At 32.5% G+C, this 23,699-nt stretch overlaps 2 protein-coding genes across 4 annotated transcripts; both read right to left on the bottom strand.

Moving 5' to 3' along the window:
• Positions 1–1,272: 1,272 nt before the first annotated feature.
• On the bottom strand, positions 1,273–6,913 carry LOC120082931 (protein LONGIFOLIA 1-like). The gene is made up of 5 exons (XM_039038356.1): positions 5,894–6,913; positions 5,050–5,114; positions 2,840–4,915; positions 2,617–2,737; positions 1,273–2,268 (listed from the first exon to the last, which is right to left on the bottom strand). Exons 1-5 carry the CDS (start codon positions 6,036–6,038, stop codon positions 1,484–1,486), a joined length of 3,192 nt encoding a protein of 1,063 aa, XP_038894284.1. The 5' UTR covers positions 6,039–6,913; the 3' UTR covers positions 1,273–1,483.
• An 11,210-nt stretch (positions 6,914–18,123) lies between these two features.
• Positions 18,124–23,155, bottom strand: LOC120083233. 3 transcript variants are annotated; one of them, XM_039038899.1, is made up of 7 exons: positions 22,873–23,154; positions 20,962–22,110; positions 20,800–20,881; positions 20,573–20,639; positions 19,024–19,191; positions 18,823–18,883; positions 18,124–18,549 (listed from the first exon to the last, which is right to left on the bottom strand). In XM_039038899.1, exons 2-7 carry the CDS (start codon positions 21,998–22,000, stop codon positions 18,353–18,355), a joined length of 1,614 nt encoding a protein of 537 aa, XP_038894827.1. In that variant the 5' UTR covers positions 22,001–22,110; positions 22,873–23,154; the 3' UTR covers positions 18,124–18,352. The 3 variants fall into 3 exon arrangements, with proteins under 3 accessions (XP_038894827.1, XP_038894828.1, XP_038894829.1); XM_039038900.1 differs by lacking the exon at positions 22,873–23,154 and adding an exon at positions 22,437–22,862; XM_039038901.1 differs by lacking the exon at positions 18,823–18,883 and having other exon boundaries at positions 22,873–23,155.
• Between the last annotated feature and the right edge of the window lie 544 nt (positions 23,156–23,699).

The following is a 23,699-nucleotide window of genomic DNA, read 5'->3' as shown; positions in this document are numbered from 1 at the left end:
AAGGCAAATATCAATTTATATTTATGAACTTTTGGGCTTGTATCAATTTAGACTCTTAACTAATAATTGTATCAATTTAAATCATAAAATTAAGGAGTTGTATCAATTTTAATCTTGAATTTTGGGGATTATATCAATTTAAACCCCAAACTAATAACTGTATCAATTTAGACTCTGAACTTTCATAATTTTATCAACTTAGACATTTAACTTTCATTAGTATATCAATTTAAACCATGAACTTTCATAAGTGTATCCAAATAAAACATAATGGGGGGTTTAAGTTGATATAATTATGAAAGTTCGGAGTTTAAATTGATATACTTATATAATTTCAAGATCTAAATTAATACAATTATTAGTTTGAGATTTAAATCGATACAATCCCAGTTCAGGGTTTAAATCGATACAATTATAAGGTTAGAGTTTAAATTGATACAAACACCCAAAAGTTCATGATTATAAATTGATATTTTCCCTATAAAATATGCATGCTAGATGGAATGATTATTGCTAATTTAGTCCCTTGAAGTTATTTTTTGAAATTGGTTAAATAATAGCAACAATTAGCAGTAAATTAGCAACAATCAGTTTTTTTTTTTTTGGAAAAATCAACGAAACTAATAATAGAAACTAAATTTAATATTTATTAATAGTATATGACTGAGTTGAACAAGTTTCATAGAGACCAAAATAATATTTAAACCTATATAATTTGATTTGTATTTTTAACATCTTTATCTTGTTAAAATTGTTGATTATTAACTAACTTAATGAATTGGCGAAAATTTAGAGAGGAAAGAAAGTCGTGTAAAAGGAAAAAAAATGTTGAGGGAGTAGAAAATTTTCCCTCTTAGATGACATTTTTCCTCCCATAAATTTCTTTTAAATTTCTAAATGTTATGCTATATAAATTTATCGTAAGTCAATTGTAACATTCAACAATGGAAGACTAAATTCAAATTATTAAATAATAATAGAGACTAAAGTGAAAAAAACACCCAAATAACTAGGAATAAGACATAAACAGTCTTTCAAAGTTAAAATATGAAAATTTCTCACTTTAAATAGATAAGCAGAAACAAGTTCTTTAATTGTTTCAATCAAGTTCTGGAATTATCACATGAACTCCTTGCAGTTATGAGCAGAACCAATTTTTGGAATCATTCACCATTTTCAAATATTCTCCTCACTGTTCATGGCCATAGGAAATATGAGATGTTTTAGACAATCTGATAATTGGGTAAGAAACAGAGGAATCAGAAGGGGAGGTGAAGAAAGAATATCAGATGCATACATACATTGATTCATAACAAGAATATGTTCATGGTTTGAAAACTTGTAAACCATCTTTGCAACACTTCTTAATGATTAGTCACAATGCTTCTGAGCATTATATATATTATAGAGAAAAAATGAAAGTTCCATCACTATGAAAGGGTAAAATCAGATAGAGGTGGAGAAAGGTTAAAAGAAGAAACTATCAATTAAACAACTGTCTTCGTCTGCCTGACTTGGCACGTAAATGAGCAGCTTCGACGTATACAATTTCATCAACTAAGTCTTTGAAGATCAATCTTTCAATGTCTAAGACAACATTGGAGATGTCGCCATAGAAATCAGTCCAACTTTCAGATCTTTGCATCATGTCTTCCTTTAAGACACTATCCAAACTATCGTCCTCGTCAGGTTTCTTCGTTTGAAGCTGTTCTATTTCGGAACATAGCTCCTTCAGAAGCTTTTGAGCACTAAGAGTTTTAGTTGCTAGTTTTTTGGATGTTGTCCAAGGCTCTGGTGATGCAGCAACAACAGACAACTCTCTAGCAAGAATCTCATTAACAGCATCAAAAACGAGTTTACGATGTGATTTCTCTTGGTTTAGTTTTGAATCTGTAAGTTTCAAAGAGCTGCAGTCATCCTTTCTTAGCAAACTGCTCGTCTTGGTTTGCTCCAAAACGAAGAATAACTCGGGGTTGATTGGATGACCAGATGGATGGAGTTGAAATGTTGCTAAGCCTGAGCCGAGGTCCCGGAGTAAGAGGCCAGAAGCTAACAATATTTCAGATATGTATCTGTTATCTGGATCAGTATTCTCACATAATGATGCAATGTAATCTGTTTTTGCTTCATCATAGTGAGAGTTCAGGCGCCTGAGCTTCTGAACCAAGTTGTCAATGTTTTGCAGTTTCTTGCGGTTGATTTCTGTGCTAAGACCGGGCTCCACACTGTTATCTGTGGCACTCCATTCAGATCCTAAAGTCCTATTGCCTGAATGTAAGCATCAAACAGTATTAGAATTGATCAAATTGAAAACTAAGTTAAATGGAAGCTTCTTTATCTCTATAAGAATGAAATTAAGAAGTTGTGCTTTAATTTCTATGCACAGGAACAGAGCAAAATGAATAACTTATCAAATATCTCTGGCCTACATACTAAATATGAAATATATCATGATTGATCATCAAATAATTGCCTCCCACCCCTCTCTGTTAAAAATCTATCATCTTCACGTTCCACTTTTGAAAAAGTGGGATGGTGGTACTACAATGACTAAATTGTGAAATATTCCAATTGACTCAAAAAAGGATTGTTGCTTTTGGTGACAGATTTGATCACCTTTGAGGGCTTTTGATATCTGCTTAACAGGGGACGGAGATGGTTCATCATCCCTATATATAGAAGCATCAAGAATGGAGACCGGACTCGGGTGTTCAGGAGCAGGAGTAGCAAGTTCTGCCTGCAAGCCACAAAATGAAATCTCAAATTTGAGTTCTGAAACCATATAATAGATGTGTAGATTAGTTGCTGTAAGTGCAGAGGGAAACAAAAAGTCACCTACATTTTCCAATGAACGAGAATCTGAGTACTTTGAAGTCTTCATTTGTAAACAATGGCTGCCACTAATTTCAGCAGGAAGTTCATTGCTGGTGACTTCAATATCTGTCTTTGAGTCCAAGGATAAATTACTGTCAGACATTTGAGATATGTCATCCCCCTGGTTGCTCAAAGTTCTCGACTCATTGCTTATTTCACTCAATTGATCATCCATTTGGGAGACATGGGAAGGTTTCACTCTCGGTTTTCTGACAGAAGAACCAGAATCAGTTCCTTGTCTGTTGGATTTCCATCTGGTTTTGTTTGTGTCAGATGGAGGAGTTGGTGGTCGAGATCGTTTGTCTTGCTCAGCCTTCTTCTGTTGCAGTCTTGGGCTCACAGACCCTGTGGTTTTTATTGAACTTACGGTGTTTTCCTTGGGTAAATGTTGAGGCTTTGAAGAAGTGTGCGTTTGTCTTACATTTCTTGCATTATCTTTCTTTTTGGTGGGATTTGCACCAGAGTCCCTGTGACTATTTTCAGGAGATGTATCTTTAACTGCTCGGCTACTACTGGGGTTCTTTTTACCATTTGGGGCTTTCTGAAGCTTCGGGAGACCAGGAAGGCCGTCAATTTGAATAACTGATAAAGCTGGAATTCCAGATTTTTCTACAAGTTTTGCTGGTTTCATGATCACAATTGGAGATTCCCCACACCTGGAAGAATCAGCCCTGCTAGTTGTTGCAGCCTTTTGGTTTTTTTTTCGACTTTGTTCGCTGGTCAACCTAGAATTAACACTAGCGCTCTCCTGTTTTGGTTCATTGTCTCTTTGAGTTGCATTGTTGGAAGGTTCCTCCTCCTTCCTAGTATCCAAGAGCCCCTTTGACTGCATAGCATCAAGGATCTGTTTTAGTGCTCTAAGATCTTTCCCTGATTGTTTAAACTCCAAGTCTTCCAATCTTTTTTCAATTTCACTATAAACAGAAGGAAAGGGGTTAGACGATCCAGCTAACCCTTTTGAATGCTTCAGAGCAGATTTATCAAAGGCTCGAGTTCCATCTGGCTGCCTCCATGGTGCAACTTCCATAGGAAACTTTGAATTTGGCATAGGTTTCATAACTAAATCAGGATTCTTCCATCGTGGTGAAGTTGGGCCTTTCAACGTGTTCCGAGGAGAGTCTGTTCGAATTGGCCTGATAAAGCTTGCACCATCCAGTGAGCTAACAAAGGGGTCACCTTTAACCTGAGTATCACTAGCCAAGGGTGAACCTGGAAGTGCTTCCAATCCCATTAACTTTGCCACAACACTAGGGGGATGCTTTCGAGATCCTGATGATCGTGGTGGATCAGAAGATTTTTCACTAGAGCAATCACTAACATGCAAGTTCTTCAAATGTCTAGTTGTATTTGACACAGATTTGGAACCCTGAATTGAACTCTCCCTGCTGTCCAATGAGAGCCTTGGAAAGTCTTTAAATTTTGGAGCTGACCGAATGGTATCTCGCGATTCAAAGGATAATCGATCGACCTCCCTCCCATCATAAGAAAACCGTGGAGCATCTCTAGAGAATGATTGCAAATATCCATCTTTTACTTCTTGAGACGGTCGATCGTGTTCTACGACTTCGTTATAATTCCATGGTGCATCTCGAAGTTTAGCAAGAACCAGAAGAGACTCCTTTAAATCAACAGGCATCTTCTGTTTCCAATTTGTATTAACCTTCAAAGCCCCATCTGTGGATTGAGGTAGCTGTACAGGCCTTGGAGAGTCTCTATGCTTCATAGAACGACTCGGTGGTTCCTCATTAGTAGATGTTTTGACTGATAACGTTCTGGCTTCCCTATACATTGAATCCTTCACAACATCTCGAAGATCAAGCTGTTGCCTCCCGACACGAGGAGACGTATTTGACTGGTTTGCTATAGAATCCCTTGAGGGCGTTCTTGATAAAAGTATCTGATCGAATGAAGAAGCTTGTGATGGAGCTGTTTTGTTGTACTCACTGGAGGATAAGGAAGATGAGCAAGAAGAGAAAGAAGCTCTCGATAATTCTTTATTAAACCTTTGTTTCTCATTGAAACTCTCATTTAGGGACATGTCCTGCAAGAACAAGATTCATAGCTCAATATCCAAGAAGAACTCGAAATTACTCGTACATAGCTTAAATGCTTAACATAATTACAATTTTGTAAACTACTCGGCTTAAAAAATGGCAGAGTAATCAGAAGACTCACAGTTGCCTCTCTCTGAAACACATTGTACTCTTTTCCTGCGTTGCCGATATTTAGATGAGAAGTGCCTGTAGTAGACAAGATTGAAAATAAATTGACATGTTATCAATTTGCATATCACCGGATTACACACATATATATAAGAAACCAAGCTTTCATTGAGAAAAATGAAAGGATATACGAGGCATACAAGATGAAAGTCCACCAACTAAAAAAATCTCCAAAACGGAATCCTATCCAGAAGAATGATGGCAAGCTGATAATTATAGAAAGTTCGATTCACAAAAACCCACAAAGAGGAGCCAAATTTAATGCCTCCCAAAACTTCTCGCCGGAACTTTCCACTCCTCTAAATATTCTACTATTTCTCTCAAGCCAAACGCCCCACAAAATGGCTGAAAAACAAGACTGCCGAAGGATTTATAGATAATAACCAATAAAAGGATTGCAAAACTCGTTTGGAGTACAGAAGTAATCTATCCGAAGTTCAATAATATAAGCTCAAGGGATCATCATTTGATTAGCCACATAGTTATGAAGAGAATGATATGTTCTCTCTTTTGCTCCACAGAATACCAATTCTAGAGATATTCATAGTGTAGTTAACAAATTAGGCAACAGAAGAGAGAGCCAAAAAGAAGCACCAACTTCAATTCTGTTACTCTATCCCCACAACAAAAAGGAAAAGGAAACAACCACCTCAAGATATGTAGAGAAAAAAGTGGCATCTTCAATTCTTAGAAGAAGTATGAACTTAAACAGAAGCATTTAAGTGATAAAAACTATTAGGCAGCTTGAAAATTTTGTGGCATAAAGACAATAAGCCAAAGGTTAGATAGCAAAATACCAGGAGGAAGCCGCTTGTGCCTCATATGTCTTCCACTGAGTACATGCTGACGATCAAACAACTGCAAGATCCCAGTCATGCATCCTATTTGCTTCTGTAGATCTGGATTTTCATCAGCTAAAGAATGCAGAAGCTTTGCAGCCATCTTCAGGGTCTTCTCTTTCACAAGAAACTATGAAACTTTCCTCAGCTCAGTCATGGAAAGAACTACATACCCAAAAAAAAACCCCAAATCTTAGGCTATTCCAACAATCTAATGACTAGTGCAATGGGTATGCTAACCAGCTCTCCTTCAATCCCCCCCCCCCAAAAAAAAACCACACCTCAAAGACCAAAGACAAACACCTTTCTTTTCAAGGAATCGATTCTTATTTCCCAAATTTCACTGAGTACTATATGGTCCAAAAACCAAAAGATAAGGATAAAGAACTTCCAAATCCCATCCCCTTTGAATTACAGCATCTCCTAAGAGATTCTCCACTAAAATGAAATTTCTTCTTGGGTTATATGTACAAGACCCAATTACAGCTTCAGAAACAGTGCAATAAACAGCTTGAGATCACAATCATCAGCTCACAATGTAAAATCCAAATCCCACAAAAATTTCCACCCAAATCCCAAAATGCCTTTCTGGGTTCCTTGCCAATTTCCCAAATCTTGATTCCTTGCAGCAACAAAGAAGAATCCACGACGAGAAGGAGCTAATGGGTCAGGGTCAACGACGAATGGCGAGGGAAGAAACAGAAACAGAGAGCTGAAAACTTTCTGCAGATTTATGAACAGATGTGAAAAAACTATGTTACAAGACCAAATGTAAGTACTTGGTTGCCACTAGTAACATGGAAAATGGAGCTAAACAAACCCAATTGGGGGTAGCAAGAAAAGAGCTGCTTCTTTTTTTCTTGGTATTTCTTTAGAGGAGCAAATTGAGAGAAGGGGAAAAGAGAGAGAATGTGGGTCAGATGTTCCTCGGCTCCCTATCTCACAAATCCATGTGAGATGGGTATGTGAGTGGGTCAAGAGCTGTCTACATGTGCATGTGAACTTGTCAGTACTCTCTCCTCTAAAGAGAGGGATTTTTACTTACCACTAATCATAAACCATGAGCACTCATGTAAATAGTTTAGTAAAATTACATAAATAAATTGGGATCACATTCGAAATCTGAAGTTATTAAAATAATGTATGATTAGAAAAAATTTTAAAAAATTAAAAGTTATTACCTATATAAATAAGATGCATATTCTTTTTTTATGATTCAATCATAGAAATTTCGAAGTCTAGTAAGGATACAAAAATAAATTGAGATCACATTCGAATGAAAGAGATCTGAAAACACGAAAATATAAAAAATATAATTAAAAAAGACTTCAAAAAATTAAAAGTTATTATCTATATAAATAAGATGCACATTCTTTTTCGGTGACTCAATCATAGAAATTTCAAAGTTAAGCATGCTTAGTTTGAAGCAATTTTATGTTTGGTGACTTCCCAAGAATTTTCTTAAAAAACATGTGAGTGAGGATAAAACATGTTGAAAGTAACTTTGTTAGTCTGTGGAGATAGTTTGGTTAATGTTTGAGAATTTTCCTAGGAAGCATGTGAGTAGGGATAAAACATGTTGAAAGTATTGTATTGGTCTATAAGAATAGTTTTCACTCTTAGAAGTAGTTCAAGACAAGCAAGAAACGTCGGGTCATTAAGTTCCAAATCCTGGGTCGGGAATGTTATAAGAAAGATATGGAGAAAAGTGAGAAACTCTATTAGAGAGTGTTGAATGCCTTAAATTTATTAGCTGACACTTCGAACAACCAAGAGGCGCCGTTTGTATATATACCTATTCAGAATTCGTATTTAGCATATTTACTTATTTGTGGTTATTTACGATTATGAACTTAGGGTTTAGAATAGCGATATAAACTCTTTAACCCTAGAGACATCATTCGTGTATTCAGAAAAATATTTTCTCTCTAATAATATTGTTCTCTCTCTACCTCATATACATAGCTAACACACTATTAATAAACTATGTATATCTGTTAATGAACTACATATATTTGTATGTTAATTCTTTTTACGTTCTTTTATATTCTTTTAATTGTCGATTTAATAAGAGAGAGATAGGAAAAAAACCTAAAAACGCCATTGAATTGAATGTCATACCTTGGTCAAGCTCTCGCTTTCATATTTCAAGTAGCCACTTCCCTGAAATGCACGCAGCTGATTATAGTAATTAAAACAAGATGACTTCAAGCTCATCTTTAGTCCTTATAATAAATTTGAGAACTTTGGTGTAGGGCTAGCTTTTAATTTCCTATTTGGTTTCTTATCAAGATTCAATCCTAATTTTGAAATTAGGAGTATTTAGTGAATTTATATTTAGTGGGTTTATTTCTAAAATTAATATTCGACTGTTTGTTAACAACCTTTTCACGTCTTTTAAATGTTTTTAGATTTTAAATTTGATATACAACAAAGTTACAAACATATATTTAATCAACGGAAATATGAAATTTAACTATGTATTGTTAAACTCTTTGTTTTCAATATTTCCACTACAAGAAATCTAACTTCTCTCGACGTCACAATTCGTCAGAAAATGGTGGAAAATGTGTCGGGAGAGTCCGTCGGGAGTTTGGTCGGGAAAAACCTATCGAGAGAGGAACTCCCGACACATGAAAAAACAGCATCCCGAGGCTTGGAACTTTTGAAAGTAACATGTAAAATTAATAAAAAAACATTAAGGTTAAGATTCAATTTTCATTGACATATTTATTAAATTCGAGAAAAGATTTGAGACTTTTTATAGGATTTTAATATAGATAAAAGAATGAAAAGTTATTCACGGTATTACTTGACGCTTGGAACTTTTAAAAGTAACATGTAAAATTAATGAAAAATAACAAGAATAATGAAAAAAAAAATGGAGGTTGGCAGAAATTTCTAAATTTTTTTTCATTTAGTTTTTACTTTGACGCTTTATAAATGTCGTAATTTGTGGTTTAATTTTTTTAAGATTTCGTTTTTTTAATCAATTAGGACAGAATCGAAAGTGTAGTGTTTTGGAAAAGAAATTGTTGAATGTATTATTGTAAATTCCTTATTATTTTTTGTTGGAGATTAAATATTAATTTTGACTGTAGTTATTTAGTTGTTAATTTTTTTTGAGTGTAGTTATTTAGTTGTTAATATTAGTTTTTTAATTTAGAATTGATTTGGTGGTTAACTCTAGATATTTGAATTGATATGGATGAATTGTAGTATGTACTGTTCTGCTAGAGATTGTGAGATTTGGTCAATTGGCGTTGTTTAGATTTATTTTTTTGTCAATTTTCTTTGAGCGAAAGAAATCGACAATACTTTGCTCTTTGTAAATTTATCACAAGGAGCGAAAGAAATTGCTTGAATATGGCGAAGGGCTGATGACAGGTGGCATTCGATAGGAAGTTATGTACGAGTCAACTTGTAGTCATATTCAATGTTTTGATTTCAAAAGAATGTTTTAGTTTCAAGCTCAAATGTGATATTTTATTTGTATTTCGTGTTAGGTTTGTGAATCATGTTACCATTTGCTTTTTCCTCAAGTTTTTAGGACTTTGTAGGTTGTGGTGTTTAATTTTAGTAATTTTTAAATTAGTTCAATCTATATGTTGTGGTTTTTGGTATGTTATTTCAATATACATAGGTGCTAAAAGTAATAAGTTGAAGGTGAGCTACATTATTCTTGTATAGGGTTGGAAAAAATCCCCGCAGGTCCCTCGGGGCAGGGAATACTCGATTTGACCGAGGATGGGGTCAAACCAGAGATCCTAACTCGAGTCCCGGTTGGGGAACGAAGAGGGTATCCTCGTCCCAATCCCCTGTTCTCCGATTAAATTTATATATATATATAATATATAAAGCCGGGATGTCCCACGGGGACCCGTTTTCCCGACAGGGAATCCCCGCCCCTCCTTCAATTGGCTAGGATGGGAGTAATACCCTCTGCGGGAACGGGGACGGGGAGTTCCCCCACCCTGCCCCGGCCCCATTGACAACCCTATTCTTTGTAGAAGGCGGGAGCATAGTGACAAGAATTTGGCTATGATTACTTCATCTGGGGATTGATTGTTAGCTATGGAAATGTGTTTTATGCGGGGATCGATGATTAGTTATACTTTTGATTTATCATAGATGTTCATATTCCTCTAACTTAAGAAATTGTTCAAATTTGAACTTTGCTATGAACTTTGTTAACAATGAAAGTTGTTGTATAACACAATATATATGTTCAGATATAGAACTTTCATAAAGTTGGTGAAATTTTTGGGTTGATTGAATGCTTAGATTATCCATATAAATGTGCTATTTGTTTTATTTGGTTTAATAAATAATTATCCTCTTCAATTAAATTATATCAATATATTGATCCTCAAAACGAAGGGCAATTATAAAATGTTAAAACTATCAAGTTATGAAAAACTTTGATCCATAAAATAAATGTCTAGAATTTAGATAACTTGTCGCTACAAAATAAGTCAAACACATGTCATATACTTGACAGTTATAAAATATTCAAAGTAAATTATCAACTTGATGTTTAGTTAGTCCAAAAACTTTCTCTTATTCTTGTCATGGACTTACTTGACATTTTTAGACATTAAGTAATCACTCAATAGTTGACTGTAAAAAAAAGTCAAGTAAATACCAGTTTCTTTGTAGTAGTTCGAATTTTAAATTCCGACAAAATTCACTAAAAATCCATTTACAAATAATAACAAATACCACCCATCTATATACGATTAGACTATTTATCTGTGTCCAATCATGACACCAATGGCACATAAATAGTATCTATTGTGTTTCTATTATGTAATAGAACGATGAAATTTTACTAATATTTATAAATATTTTCAGCTTCATTTTTTTATATTTAAAAAACAAATCTAAATATTTTGTTTAACAAAAATTTGGATTCAATGTCGATTTGGGAATAGATATTTAGAAAAGGCATAATGAAACCATCTAATATATAATATATATATATATATATATATATATGAATATATATATATTATTTTTTTTTTTTTTCTTTTATAAAAATAATAAAACATTAAATCGTCTGAAAATTGACATTGGTGTGAAAAGAAACAAAAGAGTATAATAGAAAATGATGGATTTAAAATTATTAATTATTTATATAGATTAAGAATATGTCAATATGTGAAAGTAAAAATTTTGCTGATGGTTTTGATTTCTATACATTTCTTTTTAGCAAGTTGCATAAATTTTAGTATTATAATGAGGAGATCAATTAGGTAGTAATTGAGAATCAAAGAGTGGTTCAATGATTGTAAAAATGATTTATTCCAACCAAACCCAATGCATAATATATTCAAATTAGATGATAAAGCTTCCTTGGTATTATATATACACACACTTTTATATTTAAAAAATAGAAAGACAAAAAAAAAACTATATTAATTAGGCTAATATGAATCGAACTCAACTGATGTGAATTTATACTATCAATATCGAAAGTCTGAAATTTTTTACATTTCCATCCTTACGCAAATTGTAAAAGGAAAACTATATATCAATTATGCTTACAAACTCGTTAAAGATTAATTAGGTTTGGATATGAATGTATATAGTATATGACTTTGTATATTCATAAAAATAATAAAGAAAAATGTCAACACTCTAAGAAGACTAACCAATGGAGACATTCCTCTTTATTATTATTAATTACTTTTTAAAAAATATATTTTGAGAGCTTTTGTATTTTACTATTTTAAAAAAATGCAAATTGTTAGGGCACACATCATGACATGGGTGCCATAATCTCCTCACAACCTAAAAAGTCTTTGGTCATTTTCAATTGCTTCATTTTATGTTGAATTAGAATTTAATTTAAACCAAGAGATCTTCATATAAAAAAAACAGTTATATATATTCACTAAAATGAAGACTTCCCCAAGTCATTACAAAACATTGTGTTATTTTCAATTATGGTATAGCCATCAACACATTAAATTGTTATTTATATTTTATTTAATAATTTTAATAATCCAGCTTCCTCCTTTCTATGACATATTAAGTAGGGAGAAATTATTTCAAATGGTAAAACTGTTGAAAATATTTACAAGATATAACAAAATTTTAGAATTATCAATGGTCGACACTGATAGACACTGTTAGATTTCTATCCGTGTGTCTATCAGCATCTATCATTGATAGTTCTAAAATTTTGTTATATTTTATAAATATTTTAATTTATTTTTCTATATTTAAAAATTGTCTTTAAGTAGGAGTATTTTTATCATTTTACTATAATCTATGATGTGATATTAGGATTTTCATTGGGAGACTATACGAAGTTTTAGCCATTCAATTGTTTCAGCAATTTTATGATGAATAAATTTTGGTCTTTGTGCTTCTTACAAGTTTAGACATGATACAGTTTTTTTGAATTTTGCAATTCATATATTGAGTTTAATTTCAAGAACATTCAAATGAAATTGACCATCTTATCTTGTGAAGTGTTTGAATCTTAGACAAAAAAACTTGTCCTTTGCCTCAAGAGTTTTGATCTTAAGTCAATTCGTGTTTAATCCAATCCTTAAGGTTAAAATCAAATAGATTTGGGGGGTTTTGGTCTTGAGAATTAGGAGTTCACGTTTTCAAAGGATTCTTAGTTTTATCATATCATTTTGCTTTACAAAAACTTATATCAATCTTGAATGATAATATTATTATATCCTTAAATAATAACAAAGTAATTTATATGGTACTCATGTAAAAGTTGACAGGACATCAAAGTATTTGGAATCATAATTTCATGATGTAAATACATTCGAAATAGATTAGGAACTTCATATAAACTATTTTTGTTTGATATATAAAAATTTGTGTTGAAATGACAATATTGCTAGTGAAAACACATACAAAATGTTAAAGGGATAGCTTGATGTTTTAAATTAGGGCAAAATGAAATGGACAAAAGCTTAGTGATGTATACTTATCAAAAATATTGACTCTACATGACATCCCAAAACAAAAGGAGATGAAAAGAAGGCTTTTTGCATGGCATGTGGGATGCCTTAGAAAGATTAGGCATCACCAACTAACCAATCAATATCAATACTAACCCATGTTCCATGAAACAAAATGTAACATTACTCATTGCATTATGGTACATTAATATATATATATATATTGATATCATGACTTTTTCAAAGCTCTCTCTCTTTCAATCCTCAACCAATAATATTTTATCATCTTCAAACATCATTTGGTTCATACCCCTCAATGAGTGAAAGAATTATGTAGCCCAACAATGGTGGGGTTTTTCAACCCTACAAATACATATATAATACAACTTTAAAAACATATATAAATCAATAATTTCATCTTCATGAATATGAGAGAGAGAAAGAATTCTAAATGATGGGTATTGTTTGCAATTGAGTGAACATGGACCAAGCTATTTGTGTGGCTTAAGGTGCATGGTACCACCATAAAGTACCCTAATAATTTGAATATCATAATTTCCAATGAAAAATATCAGTTTTATAGTATATTGCAAAAGGAGGGAAAAAAAAAAGAAGAAAGGTTTGAATCATTCATAGGTGTATAGAATATAAAGAAGGTTTATTAAAGTATTACATTTTTATATATTAAAAATAGCCAATAAAGATTTTTAATTCACTAGTCATATAAAAAGACAATCGATGAAAACGAGATGTATTTAAATTATATGACAATGATGATTGTAATTAAGGTCACTCAAAGTAAAATTTAGGGTGTCATAGTTAATTTTGAAAATTAAAAGAAATCAAATTCTATATAAAAAAAAAAAAACTATGATAACCATGACATTTGGAAATTAGACATATATCTCCAAGGGATAAGAAATGTGAAGCTTTGACACCACTCCTTAATTTCTTCCTTTAATTTTATTTTTTGGGATAAAAAGTTTAATAGAGAATAGTGTCCAAATTAAAAGGTCCCCTCTCTGTCCTGTCTTTTGACTATAAAGAGAAGCTCATATCCACTTTAGTTGCATTAATTTATGTCACACTATAAAGGCAAAAGGGATGGTGGTTGAACCCTAGTCCTATTAGGCTAGCCCTAATGCTAATACCATGAAACCTAGTGGCTTTTTTGCCCTTTTTAGTTGACTTTCATTTTTCTCTATAAATATATCTAATAAATTAGACTCGTTAATTTAGAATCGTAAATGTAGTTTTTACTGTTAATATTAAATTATTTTAACTTTATTTTATAGTGTAAGAGTGAGAATTTAAATCTCTAGCATATTTTGTCAGTTAAAGTATATCTTTATATATATTGATCAAACTATTGAGTTGGTAGATATATTTTTGTGAACTATATACATATGAGGGAGAAATATAGATATAAAGAAAAAAGAATATTTAAAATTGTAAATTATTTAAGTTAGTTGAAATAAATAAAAAAAAAAGAAATTGGGGAAGGGGGCTTGAGTTGGCAAGGAGGATGTTGGCAGTTGGTTTTGCCAGGCCATTTGAATCCAACAGCATCTTTTGCACATGATGAATCAAAGCATAAAACATACTTTGTTACCATTGTTTGCTTGCAAGGTCTTTGAAAAAATAATGGAGTTAATTATAGAGATTTTTTTTTTTTTTTTTTTTTAAATATCCACCTCATCGAAATCAATAAAACGATCGGTTGAGTTAATTGAATGAATTTAAACATAACTCAAGTAGTTAATTATATATTAGTACGGTAGAAACCTAAAACAAGAACTTCAAATTAATGGTCCCATTTTGAACAATTTTGGAAAGCTTAGGGTTTTTTAGTTGAAATTATTAAATGGATTGGTTGGTGCATGTCCCTATTAAACTTGTTAAACTTGTGAGGCTTTGCTCAAAGTTTAAGCTTTCCATGTATGGTTGGCTTAGAAAAGGGAAAAGCAGCTCATAACTCTAAACATAATGCCAACTAACTCAACATTATTACTTTGAAGGGGTGAGAGTGTGGCATTTTTGGGAAATCAAAACTTCATTTTTCTTAACCATTCAAGCTGTCTCTTATACACATCTAGATGTGTATAAGAAACAGGTATCCACATTATCAAATGTGTAAACCGACCGAAGCTGCAGTACAAGTGCAGGACTAAAGTCATGGTACCCACCATAAACATTTAGAGATTCTCCAACATTTGCAGATTTATATATATATATATATATATCTACTAAGTTAGTACAATAAGGATATAGTTCAACTAAGCATGCAAAAATAAGGTCAAAGCTCTCCTTTAGATATTACTTACTTTCATCCATTGGGGACGTTTAATGGGACTATTTATAATGTTCTTCCTCTAATAGTCGTCTGGAGTTACATGTAACTTTGGCAATGCTAGAGTTGTTTACGACACTCAATGCTGTAGGGCATCAGACCGAGTGTGACTCAATTATTTCCTGATTGGTATACAATCATCAGCACGACTGGCCAGCATAAGACTCGAGAGTCTAACTTTTTCCTTTTGTGACACATGTTTCCTTATGTCGCCTCTCGATTTCCCTTGGACTTGGGCTTGCTTGTGAGTTTTTGAACCTTACTTGGGGCAACCTCTAGGGGTGAGCATAAAGGCACCAAAACCGATCTGAACCGACCAAGTTGAGGTCGATCGATTGGGGATAGGACTTGATCGTTCGATTTTCGGTTTTCATATTAAAAATATTGGAGAACCAACCGACCGACCGACCGAATATGTATAAATACTATTTTTTTAAAAAAATTTTCCTAAAAAATAAGTATAAAAGTAAGCTCACTACCATCAATACAAACTCAAGCCCAAGCCGGTTGCCTTAATATTGATTTATTATTTTCTTTTTTTATGTTTCCTAAATTCTAAACCCACTACATGATTGATTTAAATTTTTTTCATAAAAAATATTGATTTAAATTTAAAAAAGTTACAAATTATGTGAGCTTAACAATAATACTACATCAAGTCATCTTTCATTTTCATTCACTTTGGTTTTGCTTGTAACAAAAAAAAAAAAAAAAGACAAAACCGATTGACGGTCACACTTTTCTTCTTGGTCGGTTTTTGGTGCCCCAAAACCGACACCAATCGATGCATACTCCTAGCAACCTTTATATGTCTGGAGAATTTTCTTTTTAAAGAAAAAAATAAATAAACTTAGATTTAAATTGGGGAGGACATTGAATGTCGTGGCATATTTTTCAAACCATTCATAAATGATATTTGTGAAGATAGTTATAGAGATATAGGGTATATTAATGGAACATAACATTGGAGCATTGAAAGAGGTTGGTGGATTGGCGGTTAAAAAGAAACTCTCATAACTAAATTCCTGTCTTATTGGACTTTCTTACCAAACACTTGTCACCTAAATTCTTTTTTTTAATTGAGATGAAAATTTGAATCTATTAAACTTCATCCATTTATTTACTTGAGTACAACAGATAGGGTATAGAAATTTCAACATTCAACTTCAAAAGAAGAGCTATATTTCAATTACTACTAAATTATGCTCACACCGACAATTAAATCATGTTATATTTAATATCTCCAACTTTTAAAAGCTCTAAGTTCAATAAGAAAAGTTTCCTTCCTTTAGTCTAACACCTTGTGGTTTAGGATCATAGTTCTCTAGAAAGATTTTTTTGGTTATTTTGAGCTCTATTCTTCAATTGATCATGTATCTCTCTCAATCAACCTAAGTATAGCCTTCAGTTTCAACATATATATATATATATATCAAGTGAGCTAGGTTTATATTTTAGACCAATGAAGTTGACATCGTCGACCCCACATATTATTGAACAAAAAAACTCTTTATCTATTTTTTTTTTTGCTATTATTTGTAAATATTTTCAACAAGTCTACTATTTAAAATAACTTTCCTAAATTTTAATCATAAAAACTAATTTTAACGTTTATTAAAATGTTGTAATGGAAACAAAGATACACTTTTACAACCAAAACAATATTATGAGTGATAAGCATTTTCTTTACCAAAAAAAGAAAAAAAAAAAAAAAAGGAAAGAAACCAAGTTAACATGCCATGTTAGATCCATTTTAGACCTATTTTATTTAAGTCACTATAGTTTCAAATATTCAAATTTAGTCTATTTACTTTCAATTAAATCTTAAAATTAGCTTTTATTGTTTGTTGAAAGTCTTTTTTTAAATCAAATTAGTAAAATAATAATAACAACTTTTGTTCAAAATAAAACAAAATGTCATCTTTTAAAACTAATAGAGGAAAGTTTAATCGAGACTAGATTTAATTTAATCAAATACTAATGGTAGAGACTAATTTAAGATTTATAAATTGGGCAACTGAACAAGTATAGAAACAAGATAATATTTTAACCAAAATATATATGTGTATACTATATTTAAAATATTGAATAATATATATCGGTTGACAATTGAGTATATTGATTATTCGAATATAAATAATAAAATCACTAATTTTTTAGTGGTCAAATTATTATTAATATTATTATTTAAATCTCTATGATAGATCATTGCTTGCCGCATGGGTTGATACTCGAACAAATACATAATTGACTATAATTGACAAAAGGTAAAATTATAAAAATTGTCAATATCATACAAACACACTCGAACTTTCTTAAATGTATCAAAACTGTCATTGAAGTTAAAAAAGAAATTGACAAAATATTAGAGGAAATATTAACTCGTTTGAATGTCATTTTTTACGGGCTACAAACATCCTAATTATTGTCACCGTTCTAAGTCGATACTATGTTAATTTGTCCAATGTTCTAATTTCTACTTCAATAGTAGTTTCAACATTCTAACTTTATCTAGCTATTTCAAATTATTCTTCTTTTAAAAATTGTAATATTATTCTTGACCTTTCACAAATTCTAAAACTACCATTGGAGTAAAGAAAAATATTGTCTAAATGTCATTTTTTTCAAGCTTAATACAATCATCTTAGTCACCATCACAACATTTTAGGTCATTCCTATGTTCATATTTCGTCCATCATTTTAAAAAACAATATCTACATCAATACCAATTTCAACATATTTATGAAAGATCGAAGAGCAATACCGTAACTTCGAAACAAATAGACATTTTTTTTTTTTTTAAACAAATAGCTTTTTCTAATTGAGCCTTGCAATAATACACCATGAGAGAGGCAAAGAAAGAAAGAAATTATTGGAAAGGTTGTAGGAAAAAAGAAACAAAAGAATTACCATAGCATAACACTATTCATTCATTCATGTTTTTCAACAAAAGAAGATTATGGATAAAGAAAAACTAATGTTAGAAATCGATCGTTTAATGCATCAAAAACCTTTCAACATCGGGAGGGAAGCTAACGTGTAAAACCTTTTTCATTCATACAAGAGGATGTACCAAAAAGATGCATGAAAATGCCAAAAAAGATGCATGAAAATGCCTCTCAAGCTTACCTTTTTTCAGTTCCATTTGAAAGAATTCGTATCCTCCTGATCGTTTTTGCGCTCAACAAAATATATGATACGCCTATAAAACTTCCAAGATGGATTCTTTTCTGTAATGGGGCGTTGACCAAAACGATTCTGCTCAACATACTTTTGAACATTTTCTGCCATTGATAAACCTTCCAGAAAAACCCGAAGATCGCCTCCCGGTCCTAAATGCGAATCGTTAATCGTAAGAAATGATTGACAGCAGTATAGTTTAACAAAAATATCCCAGGATTTGTGCAGAAGCAGTAAAAAAGAATAAGAAATGGGAATATATTTGATCATTTGGAAGGAACTATCAGAATGAAAGTTTGTGTAGAAGATAAGATGCTAGAAAGTCAGGGTCTAAGACATGAACTATGAATGAAAGAACACAAACTTGGGACTATCATCATGTTAAGAGCATTGTGCTATTTTATAGCTTAAAAGCAGTTAGTTACCTAACGACGTATCGTCAGTATCCCTAAACCGATATGTTACAGGAAATATTGCAGTGTTTGCCTACACAATAACAAGCACCCGAAAAACGAAGAATGCCTGTTAGCATTAGATTGGAGTGCAGAGATGGGGAAAGTACACATCCTTACTCAGAAAATGAAACAAGGAACAAAAAATACAAGAGGAGAGATGAGACATCTAACCGGATTGCACAATGCCTTGTGTGGGGAATCATCCAACAGTAGAGTGTTTGATGCATTGAACTCTCGTGGCTTAAGGTATTTCCACAGTTTTTTTATTTCCTTTAAGACTAAAGGCTTGTGCTTGTTCTCTACGGTAGAGAATGTCGTGTCGGTACAGTGTGATTGATCCTGTACAGAGCAGTGTTAGATGACCAAAAAGAGAAGCCATGGTATCAATGATTTAGCAGAAGACATTACTTTTGGATGATTGCACACTCATATGAAATGGATTAAGGAACTGAATGATCAAAGTTTTCCCAAAACCTGCATGACCCTTTTAATCAATATTTATGATAGAGTTCAGAGAAACAGTTCTACTAAGTTATCTCATGCCAAATATTAATGAACTAATACGAGTTAGACTAATAAAAACTGCTGGCCACTAAACTACAGAGTTGAATATACTGATGCCAGTCAACGAAAATATCATGCATAACATTGACAAATGCTAAAATGTGTCAAAATGGGAACCAAGTAAAAAAACTATGTATCAAGGACATTATTTGGTTCCATCAGTTTCAAATCCTCCAAAGTCCAAATTTTTTAAGCAAAATGGCAGGGGCATCAACAGTCTTTCGGAACTTAAGACGAGGTGTAAAAGGAAGTTTGGGACTCAGTGAAGCAATAAACGTAATATAAAAATTATGAAATTATGATGCATGAAATGAAAAGGATCAAAGGAATAAAGGGCTTTATAACCATTATGGGTTGACCAACTGGACAACAAAAATGGTCAAGGTTTAATAAAGAACTTAGAAGGAATGGTTCAACCTATAGTGGGCACCGATCTAGGATTTAATATCCTACAAGTTTCTTTGACACCCAAATATTGTTGGGTTAGGCAAGATGTCTCGTAAGATTAGTCGAGGTGCGTGTACGTTGGACCAAGACACTCGCAGAAAAATAAAATAAAATTAAGGAATGAAGGGCTTTATCAAAGAAATTGTATAAAGATTTAGATATCCCCTTCTTTTTATATTGAAAAAAGACTCCTATGTTTGAGGCATGAAGCACTTGCTTGGTGCAGACTTAACAGAGGTTGCCTTGTGTCTCTTGACATCGGGTTGCCTCCCTTGCATCATGCCTAGGCACACGTTTTAGATCCATGAACATTCTCAAGGAAATCGTTCTATCATTGGATATTCTAGCTGATAAGATAGAAAAGAGGTCTGGGAAATTTTACAAAAGAAGAAATGACCTTAACCTTTTAGAAGCACCACAGGTTTCATAACTTTCAGGATTAGCCCAGTGTCACAGCGTCATATGAAATAATTTTGAGTCAATGTACAGTAATAAACACATTATTTTCATTTCATATTTCAAGAAAGAATGAAAACTACAATATAATTGATGCAAAATCCACCTTATCCCCTACGTTCATACACGCATGCATACATACATATATCTATATAAATATACTATTAAAAGAAACTGTCAAACATTATTTGGATATTATGATATATGATACTAAAGGTGGGGAAAAAAAATAGAGAGAGAAATATGGCCTTACCCAGCAAAATAGTAATTTTTCTCTAAAGTCTCCCATTAGAAAATCTATCACCATGTCCACATTTCTCCTGAAAATTTGTGTAAACACACTTAGGAAAAAATCATATGAAACAGGCTACCTCAGTAAAATGATGAAGTGAAACGTGCACAAAATGGTTTATAATTCACAACCAGACAAAGCACGAAAAGTAAGGTTTAAAATATATTAAGTTGTCAAGGAAACATTACCGAGTTCTTGACGACCAAACACCCACCTCGAATCTTTCAAAACAAAACTTAATAAAATCATCACAAAATGGCCTCTTGAACACTGGTGAGAAAAACAAGCCAATTCACTATTGGATTTTTAAGGAAAATGAAAAATAAAGGAATGTAATTGTCGATTATCACCTGCTTTTTGTCCTATTACAATGTCTGGCTTATATCCAGGTGGAACATAAATAATAAAATCTGCAAGCAGTCCATTTACATCGAGAACAAGAAGCTTTTTTCTTGAAAAACCAATTGAATCTCCTTTCTCTGAAGTATCCAATACAAGCGATGGAGTTTTCTCTTCAGCAATAGCATCAACACCACTGCTTGTCTCACCAGAAGCTGAGAAACATACTTCTTCTTTCGGAGTTTCAGCATTTTCTAGTTCAGGAGGCACGCAGCAAGGAGTTGACATAATCAGTTCCTTGCTTGTTGAAGTTTCATCATCATGCTCAGTGACTGAACAGCAAACAGAAGTTTCCTCCACAGCACCTTCCACAATCTTCTCTGAAGCATTGTTACCAAATCCATCATTTATCTGTTCTACATTTGAACTTTTCAATGAACCATCGCCCTCGCATTCCTCCTCATTACATGGCAAATGATAACTGGGGTCAGAGAATTTTTCTCTAGAATGATCATCCTTCCTCACATCTATCATCTCCTTGCTCAGTTCTTGTACAACACTGTCAATGTTTCCATGATCATCATGGTCTGTCATACCACCTGGATCTTCAGAGATCCCAGAGTCTTCTTTGTAAGCATTCATAGAACTTGGCTCTTCAATTTCAACACTATATCTAGCAACATTTCGTTTTACCTCCTCTGTATTCAGGATAAGGTTATCGCAACCATTAATATTATCATGCTCTGTATCCATATCCTTTGACAATTTTTGGTCATCATTATGCTCCTTTCCATGAACATTCCCTTTTGAATTACATATCTCTGGAAGAGTTTTTCCTGTTTCAGATTCCAACTTAGAGCATATAATGAATTTGGCATCTGAAGCTGGATCATTTTCAGACAGGATTTTATCCATTGAACATCCATCTTGAGAACCAGAATGAACACTGCCCATATTGTTTCCTTCAGAAACATCATCAAACTGTTCTTGCTTTCTCTTTTTCATTTTATGCTCCAATCCTTCGCCTGTATCACATTCTGAAATATCCATGACCTATCCTTCCAGATATTTTGCAGAAGTCCTACACTATATCCTCATAAATGCAAAAAGGTAAGTTCTATGAGAACTCTATGTATTTCTTTGAAGGAATCTTCTCTTACCTGATATATATAAAAAACACGGTCATCAAAATCAAAATATCCAATTTCAATTCCTAATCATAGATATTTATCATTAAGAAGGCATATAGCCTAACTTCCCCGGATCTTTGTTCCTTTTCTAACTCCGGTTCAGACCCAGCATAGGGTCATTAAAAGCAAAAAGTTCAAAGCAGAGCAGCTTACAGAAGATATTATTTCTTTTACTTCAGAACTACAACAAAACCATTAATACATGTAATCAGGCATATACCAGAAAAAGAAAGACAATAAAAGATTAAGGAGCTGATTCAAATAGCAAGACAAAAGTTAACCTAGAGGTTACTTACGAACACAATTGCAAAATTCCGTTTCTAAAACTTAGAATGTCCCATTTCATATAGATTCGCCCTCGGATTGTTCTCAAAACAACACAATTCCTCACTTCTTAGTAAAAACCAAAGTGCCAACGAGCTCAGACGCGCAATCAAATTGAAGTCAAAATCAACAACAGTAACAATTAAACAAGAAAAACTCAGATAAGTTTGAATAATCACGGGCAAAGATAGTCTAAATGAGCATCAACAAGCAGAACAAGTCAAACCCATCTCAAAACAAAGAAAACCCATTTGAATTCCCATCTGAACAGTACTGATCTTTTCACTATTGGGTCAAACCCATCTCAAAACAAAGAAAACCCTTTGAATTCCCATCAGAACCTGACCCAATAGTGAAAAAAATCAGCATGGAAATTAGGTAAAAGCGAGAGAAAGACAGAGACTTAACAGATCGAACATGGAATCGATGGCAGAGGAACAAGGAATGAGAAGTAACTATTGGCAGGACAAAAGAGAAGAGTATGGCATTGAATGTCGTTGGATGGCAGCTCAAAATTTCTCTTCTTTTGTTGGACGTAGCGCCGTCGTTCTTCTCGGGGGCAGCCCATTTGCAAATCGGCGGCTCACTGGCCATCAATCTTCTCCTCTGATTATTTTTTTCCCTTTTTTTTTCATTATCAAATATATTCTATGCTTCTCATTCTCTTATAAGTGACAGTTTAACTGATAAAGTTTATGATTTTAGGTTACCTATATACATTTTATTTCTATTCAACTTTAAATTTTATTATCTATGAATGAAGATGATGAGAAAAACACGAACAAACAAAACATTCAATTATGATAAGAATATGTTAACCACAGAAATTTGTGGTTCAAATCTCCCCATTTGTTATACTAAAAAAAGAAAAGATACAATAAGATTCCTGAAATATATGAGTAAATAATGAAAAACAAAACAGTTATATTACATATATAGTGAGTAAAAAACTATACAATAAACTTTAACACTTGTTTCTACTTCACATTTTCTTTAAGAATATTACATTACAAATATGACATTTGTCAAAGAATGAAGTAATGTTCTACTTATAAGTGCCATAATCTACATAGTATCTAAGACTAAGAGAGTAGCCAATAAACAACTTTTCATTTTTTTCCTTTTTTTTAAAAAGAAGAAATCGTAAACTAATAATTTTTTCAATTTAAATCTTAAACTTTTTTAAGTCCACTGCGTTCTATTTGAAAAAACTTCGTGTAAAACTTATAATTATA

Source organism: Benincasa hispida, chromosome 8 (genome assembly GCF_009727055.1).
Source record: "Benincasa hispida cultivar B227 chromosome 8, ASM972705v1, whole genome shotgun sequence".
NCBI lineage: Eukaryota > Viridiplantae > Streptophyta > Magnoliopsida > Cucurbitales > Cucurbitaceae > Benincasa > Benincasa hispida.
The sequence above is the reverse complement of the archived record's forward strand: the minus strand, read 5'-3'. Positions and strand labels throughout refer to the sequence as shown.